Source organism: Crinia signifera, chromosome 1, assembly GCF_055691185.1.
Source record: "Crinia signifera chromosome 1, ASM5569118v1, whole genome shotgun sequence".
In the NCBI taxonomy this organism is placed as follows: Eukaryota; Metazoa; Chordata; class Amphibia; order Anura; family Myobatrachidae; genus Crinia; species Crinia signifera.
In genome coordinates, this window is record NC_139217.1 from 106,674,262 (window position 1) to 106,693,657 (window position 19,396).

The 19,396-nt window shown below is 44.9% G+C and overlaps 1 protein-coding gene across 1 annotated transcript in view; it reads right to left on the bottom strand.

The window, feature by feature from the left end:
* Window positions 1–19,396, bottom strand: part of PALLD (palladin, cytoskeletal associated protein) — a 350,163-nt gene that overhangs the window by 163,566 nt on the left and 167,201 nt on the right. The window contains exons 8-9 of the mRNA XM_083171059.1: window positions 14,237–14,260; window positions 7,139–7,258 (exon numbers count right to left, since the gene is read on the bottom strand). Coding sequence (XP_083027185.1) covers window positions 7,139–7,258; window positions 14,237–14,260 — 144 coding nt within the window. The remainder of the gene's footprint in view (window positions 1–7,138; window positions 7,259–14,236; window positions 14,261–19,396) is intronic.

Genomic DNA, 19,396 nt, shown 5'->3' on the forward strand with positions numbered 1-19,396 from the left:
CAAAAAAGGGCAAATCACCTATGCTGACTCCTTTTGAGAGGCAGGCTCCTCCCTTCTGCATCCCAGGATACTTCAGTTCAACTTGTAAAGCACACTAGGATACATTACTCAGTACATCGCCTGGACATATTAATATGCACAATCAAATAATAACCATATAACATGACAACATGTGAAACGGTATAAACTTACTGAGCGTAAGGGAGGGATCGCTGTGCCACCAGGATGGACTCAGAGAAAGGGATTCGAACGGTAAGTTCTTACATAAATCCCCTTTTCTCTTTTGTCCATCCTGGTGATGCAGCTCAACCATGGGACGTTCAAGAGCTGGTCCTTTGGGAGGGTACGCTCAGGCTTACAGTTCTCATCACTGCTTGCCCAAATGAAGCGTCTTCCGACGTGAACTCATGGAACCTATAGAATTTGGTAAAGATATGAACAGAGGACCAGGTGGCAGCCCTGCACAACTGCTCCGCTGTAGCCCCATGATGCACAGCCCAAGAGGAAGCAAATGACATGGTGGTATGGGCATTTATCCCTGAAGGACTAGGTCTACCTACCTTAGTGTAGGCAAAGGCAATTACGGACCTTAACCATCTGGCAATGGCACGAATAATGTCCAGTTAATTCAACTTGTTCCTATTTCTGGTCTCCTCAGGAGGGCAAAACACCGGGAGCACAATATCCTAGTTTAAATGAAAACTTGGCACTACCTTAAGTAGAAACTTAGGCACTGTACGAAGCACAGTCCTGTCCTCATGGAAAATCAGAAACGGAGACTTGCAAGATAAGGCCCCCAATTTTGAAACTTTACAAGACAAATATTGAAGATCAGTCGACCTTAAAGGCTCAAACGGAGGTTTTTGTAACACTGAAAAAACTAGACAGGTCCCAAGGCGCCACCGGCTGCCTATATGGGGGTTTAAGCCTCATGACTCCCTACAAAAAAGTTTGTACTTCAGGTAACAGGGCTACCCTTTTCTGAAAGAAAATAAGGCCAACAACTGTACTTTTAAAGTTTGCTGGCTAAGCCCTGCTGAGAATCCATCCTGGAGAAATATTAAACAGTCTAGAGACCTTGAACCTAGAAGTGTGTACCTTCTGACGCTCACACCACCTGATATAGATTTTCCAGATACGATGGTAATTTGCAGCTGAAACAGGCTTGCAAGCCCTGAGCATGGTCTGGATAACCGCTTTCGAAAAACCCTTCTTCCTTAGTAGGGAGGTGTCAAAAGCCAGGCCGTCAAATTTAGACGAGCTAGGTCCAGGTGTAGAAACGGTCCTTGTCTGAGCAGGTCCGGTCGAAGAGGAAGACGCCAAGAGTCCTTCGACAACCTCAGTATGTCTGAATACCAAGACCTCCTGGGCCAGTCCGGTGAAATCAGAATGACTTGTACATCCTGCATCCTCACTCTCTTCAGGACCCGCGGAATCATAGGGAACAGAGGAAACATGTAGGTTAGGTTGAAACGCCACGGAACTGTCATGGCATCCACTTCCCACGCGGTCAGATCTCTGGTCCGAGAGCAGAACCTGGGAACCTGACAGTTGTTCCTGTACGCCATGAAGTCTACCTCTGGGAGCCGCCAGAGAGCCATTATCTCCTGAAAGACTTCCTGATGAAGCGCCCACTCTCCCTCCAGCAGCTCTGCCCTGCTGAGGAAATCTGTTCCACATTCCGGATCCCCGGAATGAAGACTGCCAAAGAGCAGGAATGTTCACCTCTGCCCACCTGAAAATCCGCAAGACTTCCTGCATTGCCATCCTGCTGTGAGTCCCGCCCTGATGATTCAGGTAAGCCACAGCCGTGGCATTGTCTGACTGTATGCGTACAGGTGATCCTTCAGGAGATCCTCCGCCTTCAAAAGGGTATTCCAAACCAAATGGAGCTCCAAGATATTGATCGGCAATGTGGATTCTTCCTTGGACCACTGACCCTGCAACCTCAGATGCAGAACTACCGCCCCCCAGCCCCTGAGACTGGCAACGGTCATGGCAACCAGCCAATCCCATGAGCGGAGGGAACACCCAATTGCAGAGACTCCAGATCCGTCCACCAGAGTACGGGATAATTACTATCCCTTTTAGCCTGAGGGCCGCTGCCATCACAGCCATCACTTTTGTGAAGACACTCGGACCTGTGGCCAGACCAAAAGGAAGAGTCTGGAACTGTAAATGAGTCTCTCCTATCGCGAACCGCAGAAAAGACTGATGTTCCCTGCAGATAGGCACATCCAGATAAGCATCTTGGATGTCCACTGATGCTAGAAATTCTCCTGACTCTATGCTTAACACCACAGAGCAAAGAGACTCCATTCGAAAATGGTCCACCCATAGATGCAGATTTAAAGACTTCAAATTTAGAATGGGTCTGAAGGACCCATCTGGTTTGGGGACCAGGAAGAGAATGGAATAAAAACCTCTCTTTCTTTCTTTCTTCCTGAGGTACCGGGACCACCACTCCCTTCTCGAGAAGGAATGTTGCCGCCCCCAAGAGAGCTTTCCACAGGCAAGCTTCCCACGGTAAGGGTGTTGGAAGAAACCTCTTTGGGGGAGACCTCCTGAGATTTATTCTGTGAAATGATGGAAAGATGTTCCACTGGTCCTGAAACTGCAGGAGGCGACCCCCCACTCTGAACCCAGAACGGGGAGTCTCTGTCCCATCATGCAGAGGACTTATCCTTGCTTTTGGACGGGTTCTTCTTAGCAAAGGCCCTGGAATGGGATCTGGGTGCCCTTCCCTTACTGGCTGGAAACTTTACTCTTCCTGCCTGTCCTCTATTAGATGCACACCCTCGAAAGGAAGAACGAAAGGATGGCTTAAAAGCCCCAAATCTGGATACTGAATGTTTTGACGTGGTGGGAAGGAAGGTGCTCTTTCCCCACCGTGGCCTGCTTTATAATGGACTCCAGTTCTGAGCCAAAAAGCAGTTCTCCCTTAAAGGCCAAGGCCTCCAGAGATTTCTTAGATTTCCTGTCCGCTTCCCAAGCTTTAAACCAGAGAGCTCTTCTTGCTGTCAAAGTAGTGGCCGACACTTTTGACGCCATCTTGGAACCTTCTTCCCCAGCCTCACATACATATTCTGCCACACACTGAAGCTTTTCAGCCAAAGCAAAGGCCTCAGAGTCAGGCTGAAGCTGATTACCTAGAGTTTCAACTCATTTAATCATAGCCTTGGATACCCACGCAGAGGCAATAATAGGGAGTAGGGTAAATCCCACGCCTTCAAACACCGCCTTAAGGCATCCTTCAATTTTCTTGTCCACCGGGTCTTTAAATGCAGCACCCCCCTGAACAAACAAAGCCGTGGATATTGACAACCTGGCCACAGGCTCATCCACTAAAGGGATTTTAGCCCACAATTTTACATGTTCCTCTGGCATAGGGTACATGTTAGCAAACCTTTTAGACATGAGAAGCCTCCTGTCAGGAGTTTTCCATGCTTCCCCCAGTAAGGAAATCATGCCCTCATCCGAGGGAAATGTCACAGAATCTCTGCGTATTTTCTTGAAAACACAATGAGCAGGTACTTTATCCTCCTCAGAAAGATTTAAAGTCTGCTTAACTGCCAGGATCAAATCCTCAATACCAGGGACAGAAGATTCAACCTCTTCCTTCTGGTCCCAAAAGACATCCTCCACGCACGCACCCTCCTCATCAGAATCTAAGTTCAACAGGGGAGGTGTCTGGGTGAAGTTATCTCAGGGGTTTTGGCAAATTGCTCCATAAATACATTCATTTTATAAACACTCTGTGCAGTGTCCTGCATGACCTGCAACAACTCTGGGTCCCCCTGAGATGGGGTAATAGAGCCCACAGAGGGTTAAGAGGGGGAAAGGGGACCAGGAGATTTCACCAGTTTATCTCTCTGCCTATTCAAAGCCTTAACCAAAGCCTACATAGACCTCCACAACGCAGCTGCCCACGCAGGTTCAGACTGCTTATACCTCTGAATTGAGCCCCAATGGACACAGACTCACATGAGGGGCACAAATCCCTCTGATCCATCCATTCAATGGTTAATTTAACACCTCAAAATCTGCAGTTAATTAACATGGCCGGCGAGCCCTCCCCCAGAGCAGCAGTGCTACACCTTTCTGTCATGATAACACACAGTGCACAATGTCAGGCAATTGCACAGAATAATGTAGCAGTGTACTTATCTGTCTGCTTGCTGCAATGGATCCTCAGTGATCAGCAGGGAAAGTGATGCCCAGGAGAAACTTCCCTCTGAACTGCAATGAAATCCTCCTTCAGCTAGGCAGTTATGGAGAGAAAGGGCGCCAGAACAGAGGGCAGGAAGAGACCAAGTCCCTGCTTCAGCAGGGAAGGAAGCCTATTGGTGCCTTTTCCCCCTTCAGCCGCTACCACCAGTGTTTCTCCTCACCTCCAGTGTCTACCCTCCTTCTGGAACCACTTGGAAGCGTCCAGCTGTGTTGGACTCCTGAAATAGGCTTCAACTCCTTTACAGGATTTCAGCCTATAAACCCCTTCAAGATGGTGGCCGCCATCATGGGGGGGTCTGTCCCCCAAGATCCCCCCTAAACAGGGAGCCGTTTCAGGACACCCCTGGGGCCCAGGAAACCTCTCTGCAAAGGAGGTTGAAGCGCTGTGCAGATGGAGCAGACAGCGTCAGTGTGAAAGTCACACACTGGAAACCTGCACTAACTAGTGAAATTAATAAAATAAAAAACACCTAGCTACTCTACTCAAAAACATCTGCAGCCCGCAGCCAGCCAGCACAGCACCCACTGTGAAGTCAGCATAGGTGCCTTGCTCCTGCGGACCCTCCTACATCCCATGGTTGAGCTGCCACAAGGATGGATGAAAGAGAAAACAGTGAAAAACCCCATGTCAACCTTTTTACCTAGACCATGTCAACCTAATGCTTGTGTCAACCTAATGACCTGTCAATCTTGACCCATGTTGACCTAGACCCCTGTCGACCTTGCAGTATGTCGACCAAGTGGTATCGACCTAATGACTGTGAACCATCTTTAGGTCGACCAACTGACCATATCCCCCTGATTCTGATTTGTATGGAACTGCACAGGTGCAGGGAATTGACTTTGCAATTTGGTACAAATAGAATGCAGATGCCATAGGAGGCGTTTGTAGGAGACAGACGCCTGATGCATGCATCTGCAACATACCAGTGCTGTGTTTGTGAGGTTTGCAGATTGCAGTCAGTCTCTGTATGCTAAAGCTTAATCAGACGGACTGTAGGATCCGGACAGCTTAGAAGAGACTTATGCTCAGCACGCTGCAAAACGTGGGACAACACCCCACCCCATTCTGGTGGCTAGTGATGGTTGCCGCCCCCACTCTGCCATCCAAATGCTGCAGCTAAGAGGAGCAATATTGTAAGACCTGGCTCTTAAGCTTGCAGACACACAAGCATTGGAAAACCATACGAATCAAGCCCTAAATTCACGACGCTAGGGGAGAATCACTTACATATTTTTTTGCATTTTTTTTGTCAACCTGTATACTTTTGAAACATAACATAAATCAACAGAGCATTATGAACGTTTTCTTATATTAATATTAAAACAACTTTTACAAATACAGTAGGGGAATAGTTGGCTTATTTGCTCCCAAAGTTTCCTTACTCAACGCTACTGAATCACACGTGTACATGAGGCATCATTGTCCCGGCCATTTCATTTTGGTGAGGAATCTGCCTGCGTTCCCCAATATAGAGTTAGCCCAACTCATTTGATGCTTGAAAACATGGAACAATGGGGTTCATTTACTAAGATGGGAGTTCTAATGAAAACAGGATTTTGCGGTACTTATGTAGTATCTGGGCGTCCGATTTTTTGATTGTATGCCTTAACTTAATAGAAAGTGTGGCGAGCGCAGCGAGCCACCGAGCCCGAAGCGTGGCGAGCGCAGCGAGCCCCGCGAGGGGACGCGGATACCTGTGAAGCCTGCAAGGGGACACGGATACCTTCACAGGTATCCGTGTCCCCTCGCGGGCTTCACAGGTATCCGTGTCCCCTCGCGGGCTTCACAGGTATCCGTGTCCCCTCGCGGGCTTCACAGGTATCCGTGTCCCCTCGCGGGCTTCACAGGTATCCGTGTCCCCTCGCGGGCTTCACAGGTATCCGTGTCCCCTCGCGGGCTTCACAGGTATCCGTGTCCCCTCGCGGGCTTCACAGGTATCCGCGTCCCCTCGCGGGCTTCACAGGTATCCGTGTCCCCTCGCGGGCTTCACAGGTATCCGCGTCCCCTCGCGGGGCTCGCTGCGCTCGCCACGCTTCGGGCTCAGTGGCTCGCTGCGCTCGCCACACTTTCTATTCTCGACTCCACGCCGACGTGGATAGTGGGGGTATGAAAAAGTCGGAGGACGCGTACCGCCGCCGCTCGCCACGCTTCGGGATCACGTGGATAGTGGTGGTGTCGTTGGTAATGGGGCGGTAAATTGCCATTATCAGTCCACTAAAAATTAGTGCTATTCTCCGTATAAAAATCGGATCGCATCGCATCGTTCAATATCGTGTATGTGCATTTGTGGTATCCGATGCGATGCGATCCGATTTTTATACGGAGAATAGCATGGTGCGCAATTAACGTAGCGGGCGCCCAGATAGGAAACAAGTACCAAATAAATAAATAAAAAGTAGATTCTGATTGGTTGCTATGGACTGATTGGTTGCATCCCCTCTTTAATAGAACTCCCATCTTAGTAAATGAGCCCCCAATGACGTCTGCATCTTTAGGAAATCTTCTGCAGCTTCTCACTATTTAGCATTTCATTAGATACTCAGGGATTGATGAATCAGTGTAAAGAGGGGACCAGTGGAGAAGTTACCATAGCAACCAAGCAGCTTCTACCGCTCACTGCTTGACTCATCCACCCCTCATATAGTGTACAAGTGAATGTATTGTATAATGACCTATTTGCCTGGTAGGCCCTTCACCCCACAGTTCCTCACTGCGAGGATGATCCATGCCTGGTGGGTGATGTGTTTTGTTCCACTTCATTAGCTATGTGTATTTGACAAACCCTGCTTACTGCTATAACATAATTTGATAAATGAGGCCTTAATGGATGATGTACTGACATAATGTTACTGGGATATCAGTGTCAATGTCAGGAAACCATAGCAATCATCCTAAATGACCTACCAGCAAGCACTGTGAGCTGTGCGCTACAGGTCATTGATCCATAGTCATTTCTAGCTGTGCAAGTGAACATCCCGGCATCTTCTGTAAATGTCTCCGCGATTACCAGCGTACAGATCTCCTCTGCAAGAAAACAGATGTTATTCCCATACTGTCATTTTAACATGTATTTTTATCTGTAGAATTTTATAAGATAACATGCAAGGCAATCGTTATATTACAGTGGCTGCATTCTCTGGTGCTAGGGTACAGGTCATCTTTAACAGGTATGCAGTCACCATTGGCTACATCTTACTTCTAGTGACCATGCTGCTACAGTACTTTGAAGATGATCCACTGGTCTGCAACTAATAATGCATGTTTGTACACCACCGCTGGGAATTGCAAAGCTGCCGGTGGGCATCTCAATACAAAGACAGGTGGCTGCACCATTTGTATAGTTTTTCACACATCACATCATACACATTCGCAACTGCTGCAACTTCTACATCAGACAAAGTCACAAGAAGGTTGACATCAATGAGTGGGTGTTCCCATGAAAATGCCGGGCGTTGCCATGGTAACATACCCTCCAACTGTACCGATTTAGCCAGACAGTACCGTTTTTTAAAGGTCTGTGCCGGCTAAAAAATATTTACCGATATTTTTAAGGTTTTAAGGCCATTCCTCAGGTCCTCCAACTCCGGGCTTGTTGTGATGCAGATGGTCCGGATTGGGCCCGCAGGTGTAAAGTAGAAATCATAGCCCCCGTACCTGTTCCCAGGGGTGTATTGTGGTCCGGGCACTGTGTGCGTCGTGTCATGACGTCACATTCTAGGACAGCTCTGTTACTGTCCTAGAATATGCCATCTCAGATGCCCCTGGCGCGCACATGCCCTTTTTGTAATTTCTGTGCGCCACAGACAGAGCCAGTGAGGCAGTGCTGCAGAAAGATTTCTCTCTCTGTGGCAGGACGCAGGAGGTGGACTGGAGGTGACGGGACTCGGGAGCGGCCGCGCAGCCTGTCAGTGAGTCCTCACATTAATTAAATTCTAAATGATCATCTCTGTGGTGGGACTTAACTAAACACAGTTCCTGCGGGGTTGCTGTGCATGCAGTGGACGTGGAGGGTGGGAGGCATCTTTGAAAAATATGCTCAGCAGCAGAACACACGCCCACTTTACACATGGCTATGCCCACTTTACCCGTGGTCACACTCCCTTCTCACATCGATTTCTGCCCTTCAGATGTTGGAGGGTATGTGGTAATGACCCAGTGACGTGGGTGCCGGGGGTGGGCAGCTGACATCACCAGATGTCAGCTGCCCGCCCTGTCCTCAGTTAGGACACACGCAAGCTTGACACCTGAGAGTGTCTTAGATTTGCATGTGCGCACCACATCATTCGATGGTCGGTGACCATCGAATGATGTGGGTGTTGCCCAGGGCATAAAGTGGTCATGCAGAGGTGGGGGAACTCATTTCTTTATGCCACCTAGTTAAAATGTTCCACCTCACCATTAGAGGTGGTGGAACTCAGTTCCACCCGTTCCCCCTCACTTTAACCCCTGGTGTTGCCCCATAAATTGTGAATGGATGTTTATGCAAAATATACATTTGCAGCTGTGCGGGCAAATTCACCCTGTGAAGGGGGACGGCGGCATCTGTGAGCGGTGGGCGGGCTAAAAATTACACGCAGCGCTGCGTGTCAACCAGAATCAACCCGTCTCAATGTAGACACAATGCTAAGAATAGCGCATCATATGATCACATGATCATATGAATCGCTATTCTTAGCATTGTGTCTACATTGAGACGCTGTATAAGGTTACTACATACTTGTTTGTACTGTATCCTGATGACGGTTATTAAAATAACCGAAACGTTGAAGACCTTACAGTAGTCGTCTTTTTCTTTCAAGGAACGTGAGTGGCACTACTTTGAAATATATGTGTGATTGCTGGGCTGAAATGCTAAAGTGATTATTGGGGGCACCCGTTCAAGTATTCAAGTTTATTCGACTGCCGGATATTGGTATATATATATATATATATATATATTGGTATATTGGTATATATATATATATATATATATATATATATATATATATATATATATACAGTATATATATATATATACATACATATATACACACACACACACGTATATATTATTGCATACTAAATGAATCTGAAAACTAGCTTCTCTCAATTGTACCTATACTTTTTCACCATTGTGTGGCATCACAGTAATGTAGTCTGTATAAACCAGCAAATAGTGTATGTACAGTTCATTTAACACTGCTCAAATAGCAAAAGCCTCTGTACCAATATACCTATCAAATACACAACAGCTTTATAGTACATTTCAACTTTAAACAGCTGTATTTTCCATTAATATCTCCCCCTTTCTTATTTAGATTTTGCTGACAAATTAAAATTTTGTCTGGCTCCAAATTTACTTTCTTGGCACACAATTTGAGATTCAAAACAGTCCTATAAATACTTTGACTTACAGCACATTATATGCTCATTTCCTTCTTATTAAACTACATACAAATTTATGCTGCCTTACATTTTCCGCTGTTCATTATTCTGTATGAGACAAATTTGTGCATTAGGGGAAGGAGACAGACTATAACTTCTGTATTCTAAGGACAATATATATACCGGTATATGGATTGCCAGTATATGCTCAACATGTGATGGTGATATACACTTAAAGGCATGGCTGATTAGGGAAAAACCTGGGTTCTATCAAATTTTCTGAATAACTTTAGACAAAGACATGGAGAAAACAGTTTCAGCATTTAGGTGATAAGTTTGTCTTGCTCTATATAGAGAGAACTGTGTTAACATAACTGTAGTTAGGCCATAAGATACTTCTTAGTAAGGGTCCCATTTATCAAACGATGTTTGTGGCTATTTCCATTTTCGGGTATGGCTGCAAATATTACTGTAAGTATCCAAAATCTGCTGTGATCCCTTTATTCCCACCTGCAGCCACATCCCCCATAGAATGCAATGCTATCAGAATGAGACAATATCCAGAATTCCAAAGCGCAGCACCCGCCATCTGAAGATGGTGGTAGCCCATTGCAGCCACTGAAGATGGTGGTAGCCCATTGCAGCCACTGAAGATGGTGGTAGCCCATTGCAGCCACTGAAGATGGTGGTAGCCCATTGCAGCCACTGAAGATGGTGGTAGCCCATTGCAGCCACTGAAGATGGTGGTAGCCCATTGCAGCCACTGAAGATGGTGGTAGCCCATTGCAGCCACTGAAGATGGTGGTAGCCCATTGAAGCCACTTGGCAAAGAAGGTTTCCCCGTGACCCTTACATACTGTAGGTAGGTTTGGGGCTGAGGACGGGTTGATTCCCCGAAAACGTTTCCCCACCAACCTACAATATTCTGGAAGTAGGATATATATCTATATCAGTGCAGAGCACAGTCCATAGCCAACTATTCAGTTATGTTCTTATTATGTTTATTTATGGCTTGATAAAAGGGGTGAAACCCTGACGTGATGACCACTATATCAGTATTTGTGCTGGATTATTGACTCTTCGAGTGCCGTTCATGTACAGGAGATCGAATTTTTTGTGTACTATAAAACATACTGTATGAGAAAATTCAGATGCTCAAGGACCATTACCAGTCTGCGTGTGCCACCATCATTCACATAAACAGGGCCTAGTGTAAATGAAAAAGCAATCTATCTTCTTAGTTGATGAGATGTGGCCATCACTCATTCAATCTGAAAACCAGATGTGAATTGGCAAAGTAAACAGGCTGAGCAGCAAGACTGGCCTGAGCGTGGTCCTCGCACTGACTGACTGGCCTGTCCTTATAGGACAGCATTGGACAACAAAAAATGTCCTTGGATGAGAAAGCAATAAGAACACTTATGAAAACTACATCCCATAGAATACATTTTTATATCCCTTATAATGGGACTTCTCTTTGCATGTTTGCATTTTTACAATGGCGGATATGCACCATATATATATATATATATATATATATATATATATATATATATATAAAATTTAAAACAGGCATGTCCAAACTATTGCCCTCCAGTTGTTGTAAAACTACACATACCAGCATGCATTGCTATAGTTTTAGCATTCCCTAATAGCAAAACTGTTGCAAGGCATGATGGGGCTTGTAGTTTCACAACAGCTGGAGGGCCATAGTTTGGACATGCGTGCTTTAAAACAACAGAGTCTGTGAAAAACCAAGCGTGCACATGAGTACATTTATCTGCTTAGATTGTATCAGTTGTTACAAACCTGGCCAGCAAATTGTCTCATCCCTGGGGCTATACATGGCTGCAGTCAAAAATACATTATTGCCTTTCATTTAAAAGCCTAGAAACACTTTTCACTTTTGGTATTACTGTGAAAGGTTTACTGCAGTCATCAGGCTGTTACATGAGCTCAGATGAACAAAAGAAAGTCTTATATATGGTTTAGACATTATAATTTTCCTCCCTTTTATCTATAAAACCACTTTTCCTTTTGCATGTCACTAAATAGAACATACAGCAGAAATTGGATAGGCCCCCGGTTGTAGACAGCTGAGTAATGGGTAAAGGCAACAGCTGGTCATTGATTCATTTTTCAATCAGCATTGAGTCAAAATAAGCACAAAAGAGAACAGATCAGGTAATTTGACAAACTGGGATGTTAGCCTTAAACAACTGAACTGTTTATTAACTCAAAAAACATTCAGTGATACGGGCTGATTTCTGTCTAGACAGAACGAGTGGAGAACACATTAGACAGAGAAGGCTGGAGTGATGAGTAAAGGCTGTTGTAAGCGGGATCCCCAGGCTGTGTGAGTGTGCAGGGCATGTAGGGACGGTCTCCGGACAGCCCAGTAATCTGTGACTTATTGTCTGCAAGTAAATACTTCCCTACGGCAATATTAACATGAGCTTATAAATGTGTTGGGTAACTGTGCCATGTTTTTTTTTTATATCCAATTTATGACACATATAAGTTCTTGATAAGCAGTGATTCAAATCATACATAGAGGAGTCATTCTAAATGCCACTTCCATATAAATCTAACCTACAGTATGTAACATAACGGTTTAAATAATCATACATTTTTTGTTATAGAAGTAATGCCTGTGTTTGTAGTAACGTATGATATCTGGGAATGATTGTGTTACTTTACAGAAAAGTAAAAAACAATATAAAACTGGGGTAAATTACCCCAAATGGAGTGAAAATGAAATTCCTGGGGGTAATGGACGGTCATGCTGCCTAGACATAACCAGGCATACATATGAATCTATATGCATGCCCGGCTATGTGTGTTACAGTACTGTAGTGTACAAGGACCTGACACAGTGCAGTGCCTCAGGCCCTTGTGTATAACACTCTTCCCTGCGTGATGAACCGGGCCCACGCAGGGAAGCGGGTTATACACAAAGGCCTGATACACTGCACTGCACTGCATCAGGTCCTTGTACACTACAGTACTGTAACTGTCGACTAGTTGCTGCGCCATGGCAGCGCACAGTCTGTACTGCTGGTGCGGCGCTGAGTTTCTTTGCCTGGTTATAGGCACCTGTCAAGATATACCCATCTCTAGTCTAGGGGGAAATATTTGCACAGACTGTCACTAAACCATCTTGAAATACTGACACTAATAATTGACTGGCTGTCACATTATCAATGGCTACACCACACACAGCCTGGCAGCCATTGATGATGATGATTACCATGTATGGCTGCGTGTGGTACAAATTTTGTACCACACACAGCCATACATAGTAATCATCATCATCAATGGCTCCCAGGCTGTGTCCCGTACTAGCAGGATATATAATCAATTTCTGGAGGTACAGTATGTATTACATTTATACGATTTTCTTCCTGGCAAATCAAGGGGGGTAGCCTCGGAGCATCTAAATATATTTTGGGGTAAAAGGTAAAAAAGTTCCCTGACCCCTGATATAAAACAGTACAGAGACCAGTTAGACGACCTTAAGGAACTACATGCTGCAATAATTATGTCTGTATTTTTGACTATCTTTCCTTTACAATTACTAAAATTACCAGGCAACGACTTAAATAAATGTGAGCGTGGGTCAGATATTTGCAAAAACTTTACACACATCAATCTCAAACCAATAGTGATGTTACACACAAATGTGTTTGCCATTGTAAACTTTGGTTCGCAGTAACGGTTTACTAGACTTTTCGCACATGCTCAGTAGCAAGAAAATCTATCAACTGTGAAACATCAGTACAGCATGCGCCTATAGATGGAGCCACACTTATTTAACCGCCTGGCGCACCAGAGCGAACGACGCGCCAAGACGGGGACGTGCAATTGTCTCACATGCATGTGCGTCCCATTGCCACAAATGGGGCCGACAAGCATCGCGCGACCCATTCTCAGCGAGCGGCGCACGGAGATGGAACGCTCTGACGTGCCAGGAGGTTGATTAAGCATAGCTCCATCTGTATGCCTCATGTGCACAATAACTGGTACTAGGTTTATGGAGGCTATTATATAGCTGTTCATTCAGCGCTGTAGGCATGTAATGTGATGCAGACGCTAAGGGTACAGCTGGTACTTTATTTCCATCCAGTTTATCTCTCTCCATGCCTTAGTACATACATGGTACACTGACTAAAGTGCGGGTAGTCTTTGAAGGTGCTAGATAAATAGTAAGTAGAATCTGATTGGTTGCTACGGACAATATCTCCACTTCCATAATCCTGCACGTTACTTGTTTCTCTTGCAAACCTCCTAGATATAAAGGGGGAAATTTACTTAGGGATATTTGTAAAAAAATAGGTGTATTTGTATTTAGAAATACACTTATTTTTGACATTTAGGGGGAAATTTACTAATGGAAATTTGTAAAAAATAGGTTTATTTGTATCCAGAAATACACTTATTTTTGACATTTACTATCCCGAAAATACGGCAATTCATATTCGTATTGATAGCACATTAATACGAATACAAATTGCCGTATTTTCGGGATAGTAAATGTAAAAAATAAGTGTATTTCTGGATACAAATACACCTATTTTTTACAAATTTCCTTTAGTAAATTTCCCCCAAAGTATTAAAATGCTGCAGTTATTTCCTTACCAGGTTCAGATGCACATCGCGGTTCTGTTGGGAAGAGAGAGAAAAAGTCAGCTAAGAGAGGCACTCAAATATGTGTGTGTATGTTTATATATATATATATATATATATATATATATATATATATATATATGTTTTACAATGAACATTGTTGGATCATTATTAAGCTCACTTACTAATCATTGGTGTGCATGTAATTCAATGATGATTTGCCCAAAATGTATGTAACCCCCCTCAATGAGACTAATTGATAACGATGTGTGATAGGGCTTCTTGGATTGGATTGGTTCTTGCGCTGGGGACATACACTCCCCTCTCAGTACCATTTCTTCTGTCACAACTTTCAGTACAGGCGGCTCAGTCTGCCAGTATACACAGAAAGTCCAACTCAGAGATCGTGCAGCTCGGCTGCCATAGAACTACGGGGGCGATACACACCCATTCATTCCTTTACGAATTTGGCCTCTTCTCCGATGGTTGCGGTATCCGCATGTGCATGTATGTTCATGTGCAACCTCCAGAGGGGGATGGTCAGGAGGTGGGGAACGTCCAGTGTTTTATGGGTGTCCCCACTGGTCATGCTGGGTCATCCCCTGGGACCACAGATGGGTCGATGCCTGCTTGGAGAAAGGGGGGGGGGGGGAGCTGACACCAGCGCCCATCCCAAATTTGGCTATCTCCATCGGTAATAAAAGGCATTTCAGACTATGGGCGAATATAGCCCCTGACTGTCGGGATCCTGACTGTGGAGCATTTAGCAGTCAGTACTCTGGCAGTCTGTATCCTGACTGTGGAGCATTTAGCAGTCGGGAGAGTCATCTGGCACTCATCTGAACCCAACTTCCACAGTATAACCCTACGCCAAGTGCCTAACCCTAAGCCTCCCATCCGGCAACCTAACCCTCCCCAAGTACCGAACCTTCACCCTAAATATCAAGCCTCAACCTTTATGTGTGAACCATTTGCATGTTGTCCTTTTAATCACGTCGACCTAAGTCCATGTCAACCATTGATCCTTCAACCCTTTGATCCTGTCAACCTATTGGCTGTTGACCATCTGGTGTCAACCTCCATCTACTTTTACTGTCTATCTTCCATCCAGATGGAAGGTAATGTTGAGCTACATATCTGTATAATAAATGAATATATACAGATTAGCTGTCCTGGTCTGTATTTTGTTCCTTGCATATCTCACAAGCGTGCACGTACATAGACCATATACACTTATAACATGCTTGTAATAACACACATCAGTTAGCTACTTTCCTGTCTGCTTCTTTGAGACCAGCGACACAATGTATAACCTCTCAACCTCTCCAGGAGCTCAGAGATTAGCAAGCAGAACAATACGCACTTGATGACTTTAACCACTTGCTCTTTCAGTATAACGTGCATGTACCGGATAATAATGTGGGAATGGAAGTTGTAATTAAAGAGTTTGGGGAAAACAAAAGCATAGCATTTTTCTGGCACACACACAGCTATGTACGAGTATTTTCAAACTAATGTTAATCTTACTTTAAAGTTATAACCCAAACTGGCTGTGTTCTCTGTGACTCTAATGCTGCTTTCACACTGCAAAACCTGCTTAGACCCGGTATTTAAAACGTTTGTTAAAACGGGTCAGTGCAAGTTTAACCCCTTTGGCAAAACGAAAAAACAAAAAACGATCATCCGGCACCATCGCACAGTGACAAGCGAAGAATGTTTACATGTTTACATTCAGCGCTTCTCACTCCGAATGATGCTATTGGCAGCTAGGCGGCCTAGTGGTCCTGATTGGCCGCTGGACAGCCAATAGCGTCATTCGGAGTGAGAAGCGCTGAATATAAACATACAGATCCGGCCCTGAAGCTGGTTTTAAAAAGTCAGCGGATCCCTATTTCATTGGTTTCCTGTTTTTTTAAAACCAGCCCCGGCTCTTCCAGCCTGGTGTTGGTTACGGTCGTGGGGGGGGGGGGACCCCATGCCGTTTTATTTGTTTATTTATTTATTTACACGAAGACTGCACGGATCTGACTGATTTGTGCAGGCTAAAGCCAAATATGCCAGGCAATTGAAGTCTATTTTCCTGGTGTATTTGGCCGGAAATTATTGGCAGTATGCCGATAAATAGCGGCCGTATTTTAATACATATTTCCCAATGGTGCAATAAATACGAATATGTGTATTTTTGGCATAGTAAATGCCAAAAATACGAATACACCTAAAAAATTTGTATTTTACTATACAAATACAAATTTTTTAGCCGTATTTGCCTTAGTAAATTTCCCCCTAAAAGTTAACGATATGTACAATATAGTATACTGATATTATAATGTATATCATCTAGTGTGTACGCACTACAGTATAGCTTTAATGACGCGCACTCCCTTGCATATACAGACTAAGGAGGACCCCCCCCCCCCCCTTCTTGGGATACAGTCACTAGGTCGACAAGCATTAGGACGACCACTTAAGGTCGACATGACTGAAGGTCAAGATGGGATAAGTCGACAGGGACATTAGGTCGACACAAGCATTAGGTCGACATGGGGAAGGTCGACAGTCAAAAGGTCGATATGGGGTTTTTCCCTTTATTCTAGCCGACATGTGCCGACAGTCTGTATTTCATGCCCTACCATCCACTAGGGTGTGGTGGGAGAATAAAATATAGTGCCGAGCGTAGTGAGGGACCGAGGACGAAGCATGGCGAGTGTCGACATTTGGGACAAAAAGGTGAAAACCCCGACTTTTTTGACTGTCGACCTTTGCTATGTCGACCTAATGCTTGTGTCAACCTAATGACCCTGTCGACTTAACCTATGTCGAACTGAAGTCACGTTGACCTACTGTACATGGATGTCGACCTTTAGATCTAATGCCTATCTATCCAATGATCCACACCCCCCTCCTTTACCCCCCACCATCACTCATCACTACTGGCATTGGTGTGTATGCACACTGCCGCCGATACCACTGGGTACACACATTGGGCCATATTTAATGCGGCCGGCAAGGGGGTTAAATGGCGAGGATAACGCCCTGCCCCGGCTGCTCACTCTTTTCAACGTTCTGGAGGAATCCTCGCTGGTGAGGATTCCCCCAAATGGCGAGGTTCGCGGCTAATGCAGGGAGACCGCTGCATTTAGCCGCGAGCCTCGCTCTTTTGCGTTTCCACATCGCTGTAAAAACCCAGCGAGGTGGAAACGGCGTGTGCAGGGGGGTCAGTTGAATACTGACCCACGAGCTGTGAAGGCGAGCAATCAGCACTACTCGCTGTCACAGCTCACAAAAGAGCATTGAATATGGCCCGTTATGTTGTGTGTACCCAGCTTTAGTTTAAATGTGCTGTACTAAAGTGGAAAAGCTTTAAAAGGAACTCAAAAGCAATTCACACTTGTATATCAAAGTAAATTAGGAGTAAATGAGATTGAAGGCAGGCATGTTCGGTATCCGGACTGATCATAGGATACTGTCTAAGTGTACCACGTCCCCTCGCATGGCTCGCTGTGCTCGCCATGCTTCGGGCTCAGTGCCTCGCTACGCTTGGCACACTATTTTATTCTCCCTCCATGCCCTAGTGGATGGTAGGGCATGAAATACCGCTTGTGGCACATGTCGGCTGAAAATGTAGTAAAAAAAAATGCATGTCGACCTTTTTCAACACTGGAGACCATGACTAGTAAAGGTGGCCATACAGCTACAGATCGATTGTCAGATTGTGCTAGTTGGAACAAAAACCTGGTAATGGATGAGTGACAGTTTTTGGCAGTTTTCCAGCATTTTAAAGCAAATGGTCAACTGTCATTTACTCTCATCCATTACCAGGATTTTGTTCCTACCAGCCAGATCTGACAATTGATCTGTAGATGTATGGCCAGCTTTACTGTCAGTGCAGGTGCATGGAGGCTGTTGTTTCTCCAACTCATTGCTCTTCCATTGGAGCTCTGCTTGCCCTCCGCTGGTACATACAGTATTAGCCTGTGCCTTGAAGTCAGTGCATTTTTCAGCACTGGGAGACATCCTGAGCAGAGTTGCTGAAACAAAAAATTCAATTCAAAGACTACTGGGCCGCGTTGGTGGCCACCATACAGATCTCTGTGGCCCGATATAGTTCAAGCATAACCAAAAACCTAATCCTGATCAAACTACACCACTGTGTCAATTTGTGGAGCTACTGTATGTACAAAACTCTAAGCCATGCATAAAGGACAAACAGACACACACCCCCACACACACACACACACATACAAAAGCTTTGGTGCTTATTACAGTATATACATTTTCCAACCTACAGTATTAAAAAGTATAGTTTGCTACAAGAAAAAAAATATTGCAAAACTGAATTTATTTATATCTGGTGTCTCAAAATCTATAGATATTGGGCATAATTCAGATATAACTGCATGTAAGCAGCAAACAGGTTCTGTGCATGCATCTCACAAAAAGGGTCATTCAGATGTTAGCACTATTGCTGTAGCAGCTGCATCTTTTGTCACTGCAGCTACTGTATCTTTTACTTATGCTAATGTCTTTACTGCCGCTACTGTATCTTTTACTTATGCTAATGCCTTTACTGCCGCTACTGTATCTTTTACTTATGCTAATGCCTTTACTGCCGCTACTGTATCTTTTACTTATGCTAATGCTTTTACTGCCGCTACTGTATCTTTTACTTATGCTAATGCCCAAATTAATGTACCTGTTCCGCACTATCCCCTATGTTTTCCCTAAAAAATCCTTACAACAGGCCACCTCTATCCTGACAAAATACATTTGGTCATCTAAACCCCCCGCGATGGCCTGCTCCAAAATGTCAATCCCTAGAGCATATGGGGGTCTCGACCTCCCAGACTTGTCTCAATACCAGGCAGCCTGCCTACTTGCCCCATCTAAACATTATTTTGAAAGTCCTACTCATAGGGCCTGGGTGGACATTGAACAATGTCACTCCCCCAATATCCCCCTTAGCGACCTCCTTAAGATCCCAAAACACATCAGGCCCCCATTACCGACCCTTCTCCCAACGACGTCCGCTACCTTACATACATGGGACCAATTACTCTCCACTCTACGCGCCTCATCCTCCCTTATCACCACCCTCCCCATCATTACTGTATCGAGACTCATACCTAACCTTAACTTGTCCCTCTGGAAAAAAGTGGGATCACATCCCTAGGA